Genomic DNA, 13,233 nt, shown 5'->3' with positions numbered 1-13,233 from the left:
CATCACATCCACAGGCTAAAGAGGAATGAGCATATAATTTATATCGGTAGATGCAAGAAAATAATTTGACCAAATCCAATACATATTCATGTTTAAAAAAAAAAATTCTCAGCAAACTAGGACTAGCTCAGACTGACTCAGCTTTATAAAGAACATCTACATGCCCTTGCTGGTTTAGCTCAGTGGTTAGAGCGTCAGCCCACAGACCAAAGGGTTGCAGGTTTGATTCTCAGTAAAGGGCACATACCTTGGTTGCAGGTTCTATCCCTGGCCCTGGTCTGGGCATGAGCTAACCAGTCGATGGGTCTCTCTCATGTCAATATTTCTCTCTCTCTTTCTCCCCGCCCCCCCCCACCCCCGCTTCCCTCCCTTCTACTCTCTCTAAAAAATCAATGGAAAAAATATCCTCGGGTGAAAATTTTAAAAAAAAAATCTACAATGAGCCTGTAGCTATCATCATACTTAATGGGGAAAAACTAGGTGCTTTCCCCTGAAAATCACGTATGAGACAAGAATGTCCCTTCTTACCAAACCCATTTAACATCATACTGGATCTAATGCAATAAAACAAGAAAGGAAATAAAAGATATACAGATTAGAAAGGAAGAAATAAAACTGTCTTTGCTTGCAAATGACATGATTGTCTATGTAGAAAACCTCAAAGATTCAACAGTAAACTGGAACTAAGAAGTGATTATACCAAGGATACAAGGTTAAGATACAAAAGTCTATTGCTTTCCTGTATGCCAGCAATGAACAACTGTGGCTCAATGGCTAAGCATCGACTTGTGAACCAGGAGGTCATGGTTTGATTCCTGGTCAGGGCACAGGCCTAGGTTGTGGGCTTGGTCCCTAGTCAGGGGTATACAGGAGACAGCCGATCAATGGTTCTCTCTCATCATTGATGTTTCTCTCTCTCTTCCTTTCCCTTTGTTTCTGAAATCAATTAAAATATATATATTTTTTTTTTCATTTAAAAAATGCTTTAAAAACAAAACAAAAACACACACAAGCCCTGGCCAGTGGGCTTAGTTGGTTGAGTGTCATCCCATGCATTGAAAGGTCGCTGGTTTGATTCCCAGTCAGGGCACATACCCAGGTCAATCCCTGGTTGAGAGGCAACCATCAATGTTTCTCTCTCTCTCTCTCTCTCTCTCTCTCTCTCTCTCTCTCTCTCCCTCCCTCCCTCCCTCCCTCCCTCCCTCCCTCCCTCCCCCTGTTCCTCTCCCTCTCCTTCTCCCTCTTCCTTTCTCTTTCTAAAATCAATAACATTTTTAAAACCCACACAATACCATTTTTACAACCCACACATTACATTAGCACCCCCCAAAAAGTACTTAAGAGTAAATCTAAGAAAATATATACAATATCTATATGTGGAAAACTATAAAACTTTGATGAAAGAAATCAAAGAAGATCTAAATAGATAATTTCATATCCATGGAGAGGAAGGCTCAATATTATTTTTATGTCAGTTCTTCCAACTTAATCTATAGATTCAATACTATCTCAACCAAAATCCCAGCAAGTTATTTTGTGTATATTGATAAACTATTTCTGAAGTTTATATAGAAAAGCATAAGACCTAGAATAACCAACATAGTATTAAGGAAGAACAAAGTTGGAGAACTAACACTACCCAACTTTAAGACTTAACTGTAAAGCTGTAGTAATCAAGACAGTGTGATATTGGCAAAATAACAAACAAATAGCTAAGTGGGACAGAATAGAGAGCTTAGAAATAGACCCACACAAAGATAGTCAACTGACTTTTGACAAAGGAGTAAAGAATAGTCTTTTCAACAATTGGTACTGGAAAAACTGGACATCGATATGCAAAAAAATGAATACAGACATTGACCTTACACCTTCCATAAAAATTAACTCAGAATGGATCATAGACATAAAATAAAATGCAAAACTATAAAACTTACAGACGATAACATAGAAATTCTAGGTGACCTTGAGTTTGACAATAACGTTTTAGATACAATAATACCAAAAACACAATCCATGAAAGAAAAATATTGATAAGTAGGCTTCATTAAAATGAAAACCTTCTGCTCAATGAAAAACACTGTTAAGAAACTGAAAAGATAAGCCACAGACTGGGAGAAAATATTGTAAAACACTATCTGATAAAGGACTTGTATCACAAATATACAATTAACACTTAAAACTTAACAATAAGAAAACATACAACTGCATTTTAAAATTGGCCAAAGACTTAAACAGATGCCTCACCAAAGAAGATAAAGAAGTGGCAAACAAGCATATGAAAAGATGCTCAGCATATGTCATTAGGGAAAAGAAATGAAGCAAAAGTGCAATACCACGACATACCTATTAGAAAGTCTAATCAAAACCCAGACAACACCAAACATCAGCGAGGATGTGGAACAACGGGAACTCTCATTGGGAATGCAAAGTTGGAGCCAGCTTGGAAGTTGGTTTGTCAGTTGTTTACAAAGCTAAACATAGTCTTACCATATGATCCAGCAATTGTGCTCCAAGGTATTTACCAAAATGACTTGAAAATCTATGTCCACACAAAAACTTGCACACTAATGTTTACAGCAGTTTTATTTGTAATTGCCAAAGACTAGAAGCAACCAAGGTGTCCTTCAAAAAGTGAATGGATAAACTAAGATACATCCATACAATGGAATATTATCTATATATATAAAAGGCCAATATGCAGTGTCCCCTCGGAAGTTTGACCGGGAGACCGGGAGTTCAGTTGCTCTCTATGACATGAACTGACCACCAGGGGACAGCGCAGAATGAAGGAAGGCCCCAGCCAGCAGCTGGCCAGGCCTAAGGACCCTTCTGTGCACAAATTCGTGCACCAGGCTTCTAGTTTACCAATAAAAGGAAATGAGTTATCAAGCCACAAAAAGATGTGGAGGGACCTTTAATGTATACTGCTTGGTGAAGGAAGCTAGTCTGAAAATGTTACATACTATAATTCCAAGTACATGGCATTGTACTTGGAAAAACTATAGAGACAGTAAAAAGATCAGTAGTCACAGGAAGAATAAGGAAAAATGAATAGGTAGGTGTAGCATAGGAGATTTTTAGAGCAATGAATCTATTCTGTATGATACAGTAACGGAGGATTATGAAACTGTGCATTTGTCAAAAACCATAGACCTGTACAACCACAATGGACCCTAATGTAAACTATGGACTTTAATTAATAACATAAGAATATTGGTTCATCCAACGTACCACACTAATGTAAAATGTTAATAATAAGGGAAACTGCAAGTGGGGAAATGGGGTATATGGTAACTCTGTACTATGCTCAATTTTATTAATTTTAAAAATTGTTTTTAGAGCTGACAGAAGCAAAAAGGTAATCTCTCCCATAATCCTGACACCCAAAGATAACTACCACTCAGACATTCGTATAAATATTCTATTCATTTTCTATTCATATGTATGTACACACATACACTATACACACACTGCTACTTATCTTTTTTTATATAAAAGTTGAATAGAATATTACCTATTCACAGATTGTTTCTAATTCCCACAACAACCCTAAAAGGTTATTGTTTCCATTTTATAGATGAAGTAACTGAGCTGGTAAATGGCTGAACTAGGTTCAATTTCCACTGTATTTTATTCCAAAGCCTATATATTTTTACCACTATACCTCTTTGTAAAACGTAGCACCTACTTTTTGTTCCGTCTTTATTTAACACTACCCCTTTACAAGATACACCAATCTTCCATACACCAGACTGCCTTCATGCAGTGAATTTCACTTCTGATGGTGTACATGCCCTTCCTGTGGAGTATTCCTTAACTCTGTGCCCTCGTACTGAATAGGAAGTGCTAGCCCAGCTTCTTTTTGCTCCAGGGAGGCAAACAATGGGACTGGCATTCATTTTTGGCAATAATATTGCTTTCTGTCTTCTGTATAAGCAGCTCAAAATTCAGGTGTTTATGAAAATTATTTGAGACCTAAAGAGCCTGAGGAAAAGGAGGGTGAGGGGTAGAGGCAGATGAAAGGGTAGAGAGAAGTGAGTACACGTGGGCGCCTCGGGAGGAGAGCAGCCTCCAGTGTTGGGTTCAGTGGAGACAGAGCTTGATTGTCCGGAAGGGGAGTAGCCTTCAGTGAATTGATAGCAGCCAGTTCAACCAGTACCTGTGGTGATCAGTGGGCCATTCGGAGAAACTTTAAAGAAAACCCTATCCCTCCCCCTTCTTTCGGTACCTATAGGAGACACTTTGAGGCTCCGAACAATCCTGGAAGCAATACAGAAGCACATCCATTCCTCCTCCCTCATCTTCAAACTGGCCCAAGATGCATTCAAGATTGCTACCCCCACCGACAGCAGTACTGACAGCACCCTGCTCAACGTGGCCCTGGAGCTGGGGTTACAGGTATGGAGGAGTGGGCCTTCCCGGCGTTAGTCTGGTAATTGACCGAGGGACCATGAACAGAGGATAAAATCTGAGGGGGACTGGGCGTAGGCCAAATCTGATTCTTTCTGTGTCCCCTGAACACAACTTCTAGCCTAGGCACAAGGTAAGAACTCTATAAATCGGGCTCCATTTTGAAGTTAAGTCCAGAAGCAACATAGCTTTAGGACCCATGGGGTCCGGGTCTTCTTCCCACACACTCCCATTCCTCCAAGTCAAGCAAGGTGTGGTAAATAGCACCTTATTTGTTAGAGGTCATCAGTGAAGCCTTTATCTGTTTTGTAGGAGGTGGGGCTGAAATTAAACCAACCTGTCTGTACTTACCAAGGGAAGGATGACTGTTTAAAGCACTAATAAATACTTGTTGCATAAAGAAATGGCAAATAGGGAGAGAAAGTTCATATGCTTAACTCACTGGAAATGTCTCTTTTTGCCCAGGTGATGAGAATGACCTTATCAACCCTTAACTGGAGGCGCCGGGAGATGGTGCGGTGGTTGGTGACCTGTGCTACAGAAGTGGGTGAGTCTTCCACCTCCCTCTACCCCCACGGTAAAGGAGTTCCTGGGCCCTACTCTTGGGACAGGACAACAAATCATTAGAGCCCTCCTATTCCTGTTACTGATGACCTAAGAAAGGATGGGGCCACTGGTAGCCCCAGCTGGCCCAGGCTCTGCCTCTCTGCTTGGACTATATCCTGATGTCAGCAGCGCTTTGTCCCTCTGATCAGAGACATCTGAGAGAATGAATTGTCAACTGCCAGTACTCAAGTGCACCCTTGCGAGATAGTTGACCCGGTGGTTTGGACCCAGTCCCTATCCACACTTCTGAGAAATCCCAAAACAACTTGGAGGCTCAGGACCCCATCTAGAGCCTAAAGCCCCAGCATAAGACTCTACCCTGAGAGGCCCCACTTCAGCTAGAACCCCCAGGCAGATCTGGGGCTCTGCCGCTCCATCCTTGTGATGGGCTAAGCATCTGCTGAGACCTTCAGTCCTCTGACCAGGGGAAGGAAGGAATGGAACAGGGTCTGGCCATCCGGGATGCTCCCCTTGCCCTGGTTTGCCTCAGATCATCTCCAGGCTGCTGAGGAGAAGGTAAAACTCATCTCTGCAGGCAAGTTCTGACCCCAAATGGTAATCTGGGCAGATGTGGATCGGGACCCGGATGGCCACAGCTGAGCTCAGGCTCTCCCTGACAGGTGTGCGGGCCCTGGTGAGCATCTTGCAGAGCTGGTACACACTCTTCACCCCCACCGAGGCTACTAGCATTGTGGCTGCCACAGCTGTATCCCACACCACTATCCTGCGCCTCAGTCTTGACTATCCACAGCGGGAGGAGCTGGCTAGCTGTGCTCGCACACTGGCCCTGCAGTGTGCTATGAAGGATCCACAGAGCTGTGCCCTATCAGCCCTTACACTCTGTGAGAAAGACCACATCGCCTTCGAGGCAGCCTACCAGATCGCCATTGATGCTGCCGCCGGTGGCATGACCCATTCACAGCTGTTCACCATCGCCCGCTACATGGAGCTCCGTGGCTACCCGCTACGTGCCTTCAAGCTGGCCTCACTGGCCATGAGCCATCTCAACTTAGCCTACAACCAGGACACCCATCCAGCTATCAATGATGTGCTCTGGGCATGTGCCCTCAGCCACTCTCTGGGCAAGAATGAGCTGGCGGCCCTCATTCCCCTGGTGGTGAAGAGCGTGCACTGTGCCACAGTGCTCTCAGACATCCTACGGCGCTGCACGGTGACGGCACCTGGCCTGGCTGGCATCCCGGGTCGCCGCAGCTCTGGAAAGCTCATGTCCACTGACAAAGCTCCACTGCGCCAGCTGCTGGATGCCACCATCAATGCCTATATCAACACTACACACTCACGCCTGACACACATCAGCCCTCGTCACTACGGAGAGTTTATTGAGTTTCTGAGCAAGGCTCGGGAGACCTTTCTGCTGCCACAGGATGGCCACCTGCAGTTCGCCCAATTCATCGACAACCTCAAACAGATCTACAAAGGCAAGAAGAAGCTGATGCTGCTGGTGCGAGAGCGCTTTGGCTGAGAAAGCAGACAGCCCACTGCCGGGGCAGCCTGGGCTCCCGGTACCATCAGGTCAGGCCAAGGACACTGAAACATTCGTCCACCCTGAGAGGACCCTAAGCACCTGTGGCTGAACCAAAGGACCACAGGGCTAAGCATGGGGAGAGTCCAACCCTGGCCCGAACCTGTCTTGGCAAGGTTCTCAGTATAGCCCACTGTTCCTGGAGGAGCTGGGCCCTGCAGATCGATCAGAAACTCTACAACGTGCCACCTCACGCCCCTATATCCTGCGTGTGTCCTGGGCATTGGCCCTCTCTCCCTTGGCAAACACAGAACACTGTTCCATCTCAGGGATTGCTTAACCAGAGAAACAGAAGCATGTATGGTACTGTAAATATTATAGTATATGTGTTGCCAATTACATTGTAAAGTTGTAACTATTTATAATTCCGGTTCTAATTTCATGGGTACTTGAAATAGCTGTGGGTGGGAAGGTAGACTTGTTTTCTGAGGAGACTCACACCATTTCTCAGGTTTCTGTTGCAGAGTATATACTGTTGGCAGTGGAAGAGTGCAAGTGGCAGGGAGAAAAACGCCAGTTAGAATAAATCCCAAGTCTAGTCTATGCAGAAACTGCAGCCTACAGAAGGGGTAGCTGTAGCCACATGGTGAGTAAGGGGCTGGGCCAGGACTGAACTTGGACTTTGCTGCACGAAGCCATGAGGACACTGAAGCTCATGCTCCTGCCTCACACAGCCTCCAGGAGCCTGCTGAGCTCCTGAGAAACAAGATCAGGGAGCAGGTGGAGGTCTGGGAGGCCACTGAGCTCATACTGTTCATCTGCTCTGGTCACCATTGTTAGTGTCTGGTTTCATCTCTCATTGTGTGTGTGTGTGTGTGTGTGTGTGTGTGTGTGTCCGTATGGCTAAGTACATGTGTCTGTATGCAGATATATATATATGTGTGCATACCTGTATGTGCACATATGTGTATCTGTGTGAATACATGTCCGTGTGCTGGACTATGGGTTTCTGTGTGAGGGTATACACTTTTGTGAACATGTAGGAATACTTATCTGTGTGTGTGTTCATGTTGATACATGTTTAGTGTGTATCTGGGCACACATGAGTTCATGTGCATAAACATGTTTGTGTGTGTGCTTGCTCTCCATTGATGCATCTTTACATGTGTAATTGTGTATATTTCAACATGTAGGTATGTATGTGAATTTATATTTGAGCATCTGCATGGATGTGGCTCTTCTCTTTTTGCCAGATCTGTCTTCCCAATTCCTCTTAGTCTCTCTCACCAGCTAAACATGTTCCCCACGTCTGTGCCTCCTTTATTCTCTCACCAAACAAGCTTCTAATCACTAGTCTATCTTAAGAGTGGCTTCTTCAGCTCCAGTTCTCTCCTCACCCTGCACTTGCTTTCTCCCTCTGCCTCTCTACCTCAAGCTTCCTCTGCCTGCTTTGGTCACAGTCCCATTGGTTACTGATTTGGAGGCTGGGGCTGGGATACATTTGGCCCTTCCCTTTCTGACTAGTTTCTAGCCCTAGTGGGCAACCCCTGTGTTAGCCCTGGCTGACCTCCACAATGTATGACATTCCTGCTACCTTCCTGCCCCTATGCTCAGCCTGAAATTAGGAGGTAGCAAGGGCATTCCGAAGAGTCATTTGGATGCCAGTGTCTTGGTGTTTACTATTTTATGTTTTAGTTCCTGAGTAGGGGATGGGGTGTGATAGGAAGGGTGGTATAGCTAGAGTGTGAACTAAGGACCTGTCTGCTCTATTTTCCTTTCTTTGACAAACTGTTTGTTTCACCTTCTTTCCCCCCCTCCACACTAACCAGTAAGTTGTATTTGCTATTTGTGGCTAATGAAGTCTTACTGTTCAGCCATGGGCCCTACAACCTCTCAGCCCAACAGGTTGGTTTAAAAAAAAAAAAAAAGCCACTCCCATTTCTGTATCACGATTGCCATTTTTTAGCAAGTATGTGAACTCAGTGCTTTTCTATAAATAAATCATGGATCACAGAAAAGATTTTTGTAAAATCAGAAATTGTGTTCTCTCAATAAATGGGACTCTTCTCTCTCTTCTGCATTGCCCTGGCTGGGACAGGGAGCTGGTTGGGCCTATAGCACAGTGGATTTCTAGTGGTGTAAGATGTGGAGGACAAATGAATCGCCTGCCACACCAAACCCCACTCCAGAGCTCACAAACAGCGTAGAGCCTTGTTCCAGGAAATAGGTAGCAACACCAAGATCCTGAGAAAACTGGAGGGTATGCTCCGGAAAGAATGCAGAGCAACCCTGAGCAACACAGGGACTTTTGTCTTCAGAGGCCCTCACCTCAGTGATGCAAGCCTAACTCTCACCCTGAGCAGCCTAGCTCTAAGTCTTTATGTCCTCCCATCTTTTGGTATCAAAGCTGCAGGCTTCTCACCTCTTCCCTGCTTACCCAGACTCCACCTTCCTTGATAGGCCTCTCTGAAGTATTCCAACCATTCCTGTGCCCCTCTCTGATCTATACTCCCCTTCTCCAGACACACTTTGACCTCATAAGCTGAGGGGACCCTATTTCTCTGCAAATATCATAGCTCCAGCTATTAGGAAACTCTACCCAAACCCATGTAGCTCTGGGGCTTGGAGATCTGAAGTCAAGATGGTGGGGAGAGCCGTAACATTAAGTCCTACAGTGCACACCCTGATATCTGAGTTCCCATGACTTTGGGAGAGGATGCAGACGGAGGCCCCTGGGAAGGAGCAGACCCTAAGAAGGAACTGAAGATAAGGACACAGATCTTTCACAAACAAAACCACATGTTAGACTCCAACTCTGGGACTTTTATTCTCCTGGAAACAATCTTCTGTGTTGGTAATACTTGAGGAGGAAAACTGTATGCTCAGTTCTGTCGAAGTGCACGTGAGTATTTGTGCACAGCATCCACAAAGGCCCCCACATGCTCTGGGTCCATGTCCGGGTAAAGTCCATGGCCCAGGTTGGCAATGTAGCGCTGTGGCCCAAAGTCATCCAGCATCTGCTGCACCAGCCGCCTGATCTCCTCCTGGGGGACCAACAGGGCATTAGCTTCAGGGAGGGCCAGCAAGCCTCTGTCCTCCCTATACATAATAGTGACACACATATATGTAGGCGATTCTACCCAGTGTTACTCATTCAGTCATTAATTCAAAAAAATTTATTGGATGCCTAGGATGGGCCAAGCATTAAGAAAACACAAATAAACACAACACTGAAAAGAAATCCCTGCCTTCCTGGAGTTCACATGGTGTGTATGAGGTAGAGGGGAGAGACAGACATAAAAATACAATAATACAACCATCTCACAGACATACACGAGGACTCTGGTTGTTACCTCAGGTGCATACAGGGCACAGGGGTCCAGATTGCCCTGCAAGGTCACGTTCTTCCCCACACGTTCCCTGGAAGCAGAGTTGGTGCTATGTTCTGGTGACTTCACATATGGCAGCTGCACCCCTATACCTCACCCTCCATTACTTACCGGGCTTTCTGTGGGGCCACTGTCCAGTCAAGCCCAACCACCTCGTAGCCAGCCTGAGCCAGTTCCTCCAGAGCAAAATGTCCATCCTTAGCAAAGACAATCTGAGGGAACAAAAGGACAGATTTCTGAGCCTACGGAGGGCCTTGCTTTGCCTACTAACCTATCTCAGCTGTACCTCGGCTGCCCTCCAGTGGTCACTTCATTTCATGCAGGACTTATTCTGAAAGTCTCAGTCCCACCTTCATTCAATTCCCATTCTTACCATGGGCACTGGTGCCAGGCCTGCCTCCTGCAGCATGGCCTTTACTCGCTTGGCCACATCACGGATGTAGGGCAGTGCAAACTTATTGAAGAGCTGTGGGCCAAGATGCCCTGCATGGGACTCAAAGAGCTGCAATGCCTACAGTTAGGTGGTGGTGAAGAGAAATACTTAACACACAAAAAGGAAATATTTCAGGCCCCACACACAGAATGGAACTCAATTTTCCCCAAGTGACTTCAACCCCTGATACCGCCTAAAAACCCAGTTCCAGTCAAAAGGTTTTGTCTTTTCCTCCAGGTCCCAGTGCTAGCTGTGGTCTTTGAACACATGAAACCGCCCCCCCCCCCCCCCGCTCCCGCCCCCCTGCCCCCGCCAGTGTTGGATGGACTTAGCTGCTCCAGCCAGATCACTGCAAGCTAAGCTGCTTTCATGCCTGGCATTAAGACACCTACCCTCCCTCAGGTGCAGGGGACTATGTTGCTTCTGGTCCTTATGGACTAAACCTCAGCCTATTTGTCTCTCCCTCAGGACTCACCTGGGCACCAGCAACCACTTGTCCCACCAGATATGGTACCAAAGCATCAGTGAGGATGCGAAGCAGCTGGTGACTGGCCTTCGGTCTCTGGTAAAGCCAGCGCTTGGCCTGAGCCATGGTGCTTGAGCTGCCACCCTCAATCATGTATGTCATCAGAGTCCACTGCAAAAGGATACAAAGAGAATGCAAAGGTGTAGAAGTCTACCTGATGCGTCCTTCCCTTGCCTATCCCAGACCTGCCAGAGTGACTGCCCCAGGCCCAAGTGCCTGCCCTGTTCCATATTACCGGGGCACCAGCAAAGCCAATCAGGGGCACACGTCCAGCCAGCCGTTGTCGAGTGAGGGTGATGGCCTGGAATACGTAGGCCAGCTCAGAGACCACTGCTGCTGGGTCCCGGAGGCGCTCTAAATCCCGCTCTTCTCTTAATGGTTCTGGGAAACAGGGACCTTTGCCAGGCACCATGGTCACCTCCATGCCCAGTGCCTGGAAGGGGAGAAAACACCTGTGTTTCCAACCTGTAACTCCAGGAGGAAAGGCTCTGTTCAGCTCATGCCAGGAAAGAGGAAAAGGAGAATAAAGCTCAGCCAAACTCCATCTCTTCCAGCCCAACTTTTCCCCACTGTCCAGTGAGGATAAGTGTCCATATTCCAGAGTCAGGTTTGAGCATGTACCTGAGGTACGACAAGGATGTCGGAGAAGATGATGGCAGCATCCAGAGGGAAGCGACGCAGTGGCTATAGGGAACAGAAGACAGGTTGCTAAGTGGTGAGCTGAGGGCATAAATCCCTCCCTCTTCTGTGGGCCCCTCACCTGCAGCGTCAGTTCGCAGCAGGCCTCTGGGGATCGACAGGTGCTGAAAAAGTCCTGCGCAGCCCGAGTTTCCCTGAACTCTGTAGACAAGAGAGGGAGGGCAGGGCTCAGCCTGGAGGAACCTCAAGAGCCCTCCCCTGCACCTCATAAGCTTTTTAAAAAAATGTATTTTATACAGAGAGGAAGGGAGAGGGATAGAGAGTTAGAAACATCGATGAGAGAGAAACATCGATCAGCTGCCTCCTGCACACCCCCTACTAGGGATGTGCCAGCAACCAAGGTACATGCCCTTGATTGGAATCAAACTTGGGACCTTTCCGTCCGCAGGACAACGCTCTATCCACTGAGCCAAACCAGTTAGGGCTCAAAAGCTTTTTGCTCTCCACGGTTTTACCGAAACTCAAGCCCTGCCCCTGACCTGGTAAGTAGCGGCCTGCCTGCCGCATGCACCAGACCGGAGTGTAGTCTGTGTCTTCCCCCCAGGCCGCTCGCAGAAACGTGTCATTCTTCAGCTCCGGAAAGCCCTGGGGCCTGGAGTGGGGCGGGAAGGGGAGCAGGTGTCAGTAAGCTCGGCTGAAGGGTGGGGAAGGCGCAGGGGCTTCAGGCGGATTCAGTCCAGCGCCGTTATCTGCTTGCCCCAGACCGGCTCCCGAGCCGAGCCGTGGCTCCGGCCATCTGCCTCCTCCTGCCTATCAGGTGGAGCACAAGACGGCAGGCCCGCGCTGGGGCCTCTACCCCACCCACATCCCAGCTCCCCAAGCTCAAAGCCACTGGGAAGACAGGGGAAGGGGGGCAGAAAGGAGAGGCTGAGGGTCTCTGGGCCAGAAAACCACGCGAACAGGGGAGTATAAGTGGGCGGGTTCCGCATCTGGGAGCTGGTCAAGAAGGGATCAGAGCTGACGGTCCGGAAATGGGGGTCCTAGTTGAAGATTAGAAGGTCCTGGGAGCATCCCCTACGAAGGTCTGGGGGCGCAGTCCCGCGAGGCGGACCCTGGGACGGTCTCGGGAATCCAAGGTTGGAGGATCTTCGGGATCCCGGGCCCTGGGGTTCGGGCTGGGGACCCTCCAGGGGAACGGGGCATACGGGCAGATTCCTCCGCTACAAGTTAGAGGCCTCGCTGGCCACGCCGAGTGCGGTGCGGAGAACTCACCCCAGCCCGTTCGCCTCCATGATAAGCTGTCAGTAACTGCGAGCCAGTCCCACTTGAACCTGAGTCTGAGCCGGCCCCGCCCCAGGCCCCGCCCCTTCCTGGACTGAGCCAAGGCGGTGGCCATGTTGGTAGTCACATGATCACACTCTAGCTGTGGGTAGGGCCCCTGACTTCACTTCACCGTAAAGTCTGGTGTAGCGACGCAGCAACAAACACCCCCCCCATACCCCCCACCCCCAGAGTCTAAACTACACCTTCCCTTGGCTTGAGGCATTCCCCTCCTCTGAAGACCTAGGAATCCCCAAGACTCAACCTAAGTCTCACTTTCACTCCCACTGTCCATGATCCTAACAATCTTACCGTGGATTATGGAACCAAGCTGTACAGGAAACGTAAATCATTATTTATGTTACTAAGAGTCTATAATTGGTGCGAAAGTTACAGTGGTGAACAAGATATCCCCTTTCTTCAAGGA

At 47.6% G+C, this 13,233-nt stretch overlaps 2 protein-coding genes across 4 annotated transcripts in view; one reads left to right on the top strand and one right to left on the bottom strand.

The window, feature by feature from the left end:
- Positions 1 to 8,517, top strand: part of ZSWIM5 (zinc finger SWIM-type containing 5) — a 109,057-nt gene extending 100,540 nt beyond the window's left edge. For all 3 annotated transcript variants that reach the window (XM_059689921.1, XM_059689920.1, XM_059689919.1), the window contains 3 exons: positions 4,235 to 4,398; positions 4,876 to 4,957; positions 5,637 to 8,517. In XM_059689921.1, the coding sequence (XP_059545904.1) occupies positions 4,235 to 4,398; positions 4,876 to 4,957; positions 5,637 to 6,499 (1,109 nt within the window). In that variant the 3' untranslated portion in view covers positions 6,500 to 8,517. The remainder of the gene's footprint in view (positions 1 to 4,234; positions 4,399 to 4,875; positions 4,958 to 5,636) is intronic.
- Positions 8,518 to 9,301: 784 nt separating this feature from the next.
- On the bottom strand, positions 9,302 to 12,851 carry UROD (uroporphyrinogen decarboxylase). The gene is made up of 10 exons (XM_059689922.1): positions 12,759 to 12,851; positions 12,026 to 12,138; positions 11,608 to 11,687; positions 11,469 to 11,531; positions 11,083 to 11,280; positions 10,797 to 10,958; positions 10,262 to 10,399; positions 10,000 to 10,100; positions 9,853 to 9,919; positions 9,302 to 9,543 (listed from the first exon to the last, which is right to left on the bottom strand). Exons 1-10 carry the CDS (start codon positions 12,776 to 12,778, stop codon positions 9,382 to 9,384), a joined length of 1,104 nt encoding a protein of 367 aa, XP_059545905.1. The 5' UTR covers positions 12,779 to 12,851; the 3' UTR covers positions 9,302 to 9,381.
- Between the last annotated feature and the right edge of the window lie 382 nt (positions 12,852 to 13,233).

This window comes from Myotis daubentonii, chromosome 3 (genome assembly GCF_963259705.1).
Source record: "Myotis daubentonii chromosome 3, mMyoDau2.1, whole genome shotgun sequence".
Taxonomy (NCBI): Eukaryota; Metazoa; Chordata; class Mammalia; order Chiroptera; family Vespertilionidae; genus Myotis; species Myotis daubentonii.
The sequence above is the reverse complement of the archived record's forward strand: the minus strand, read 5'-3'. Positions and strand labels throughout refer to the sequence as shown.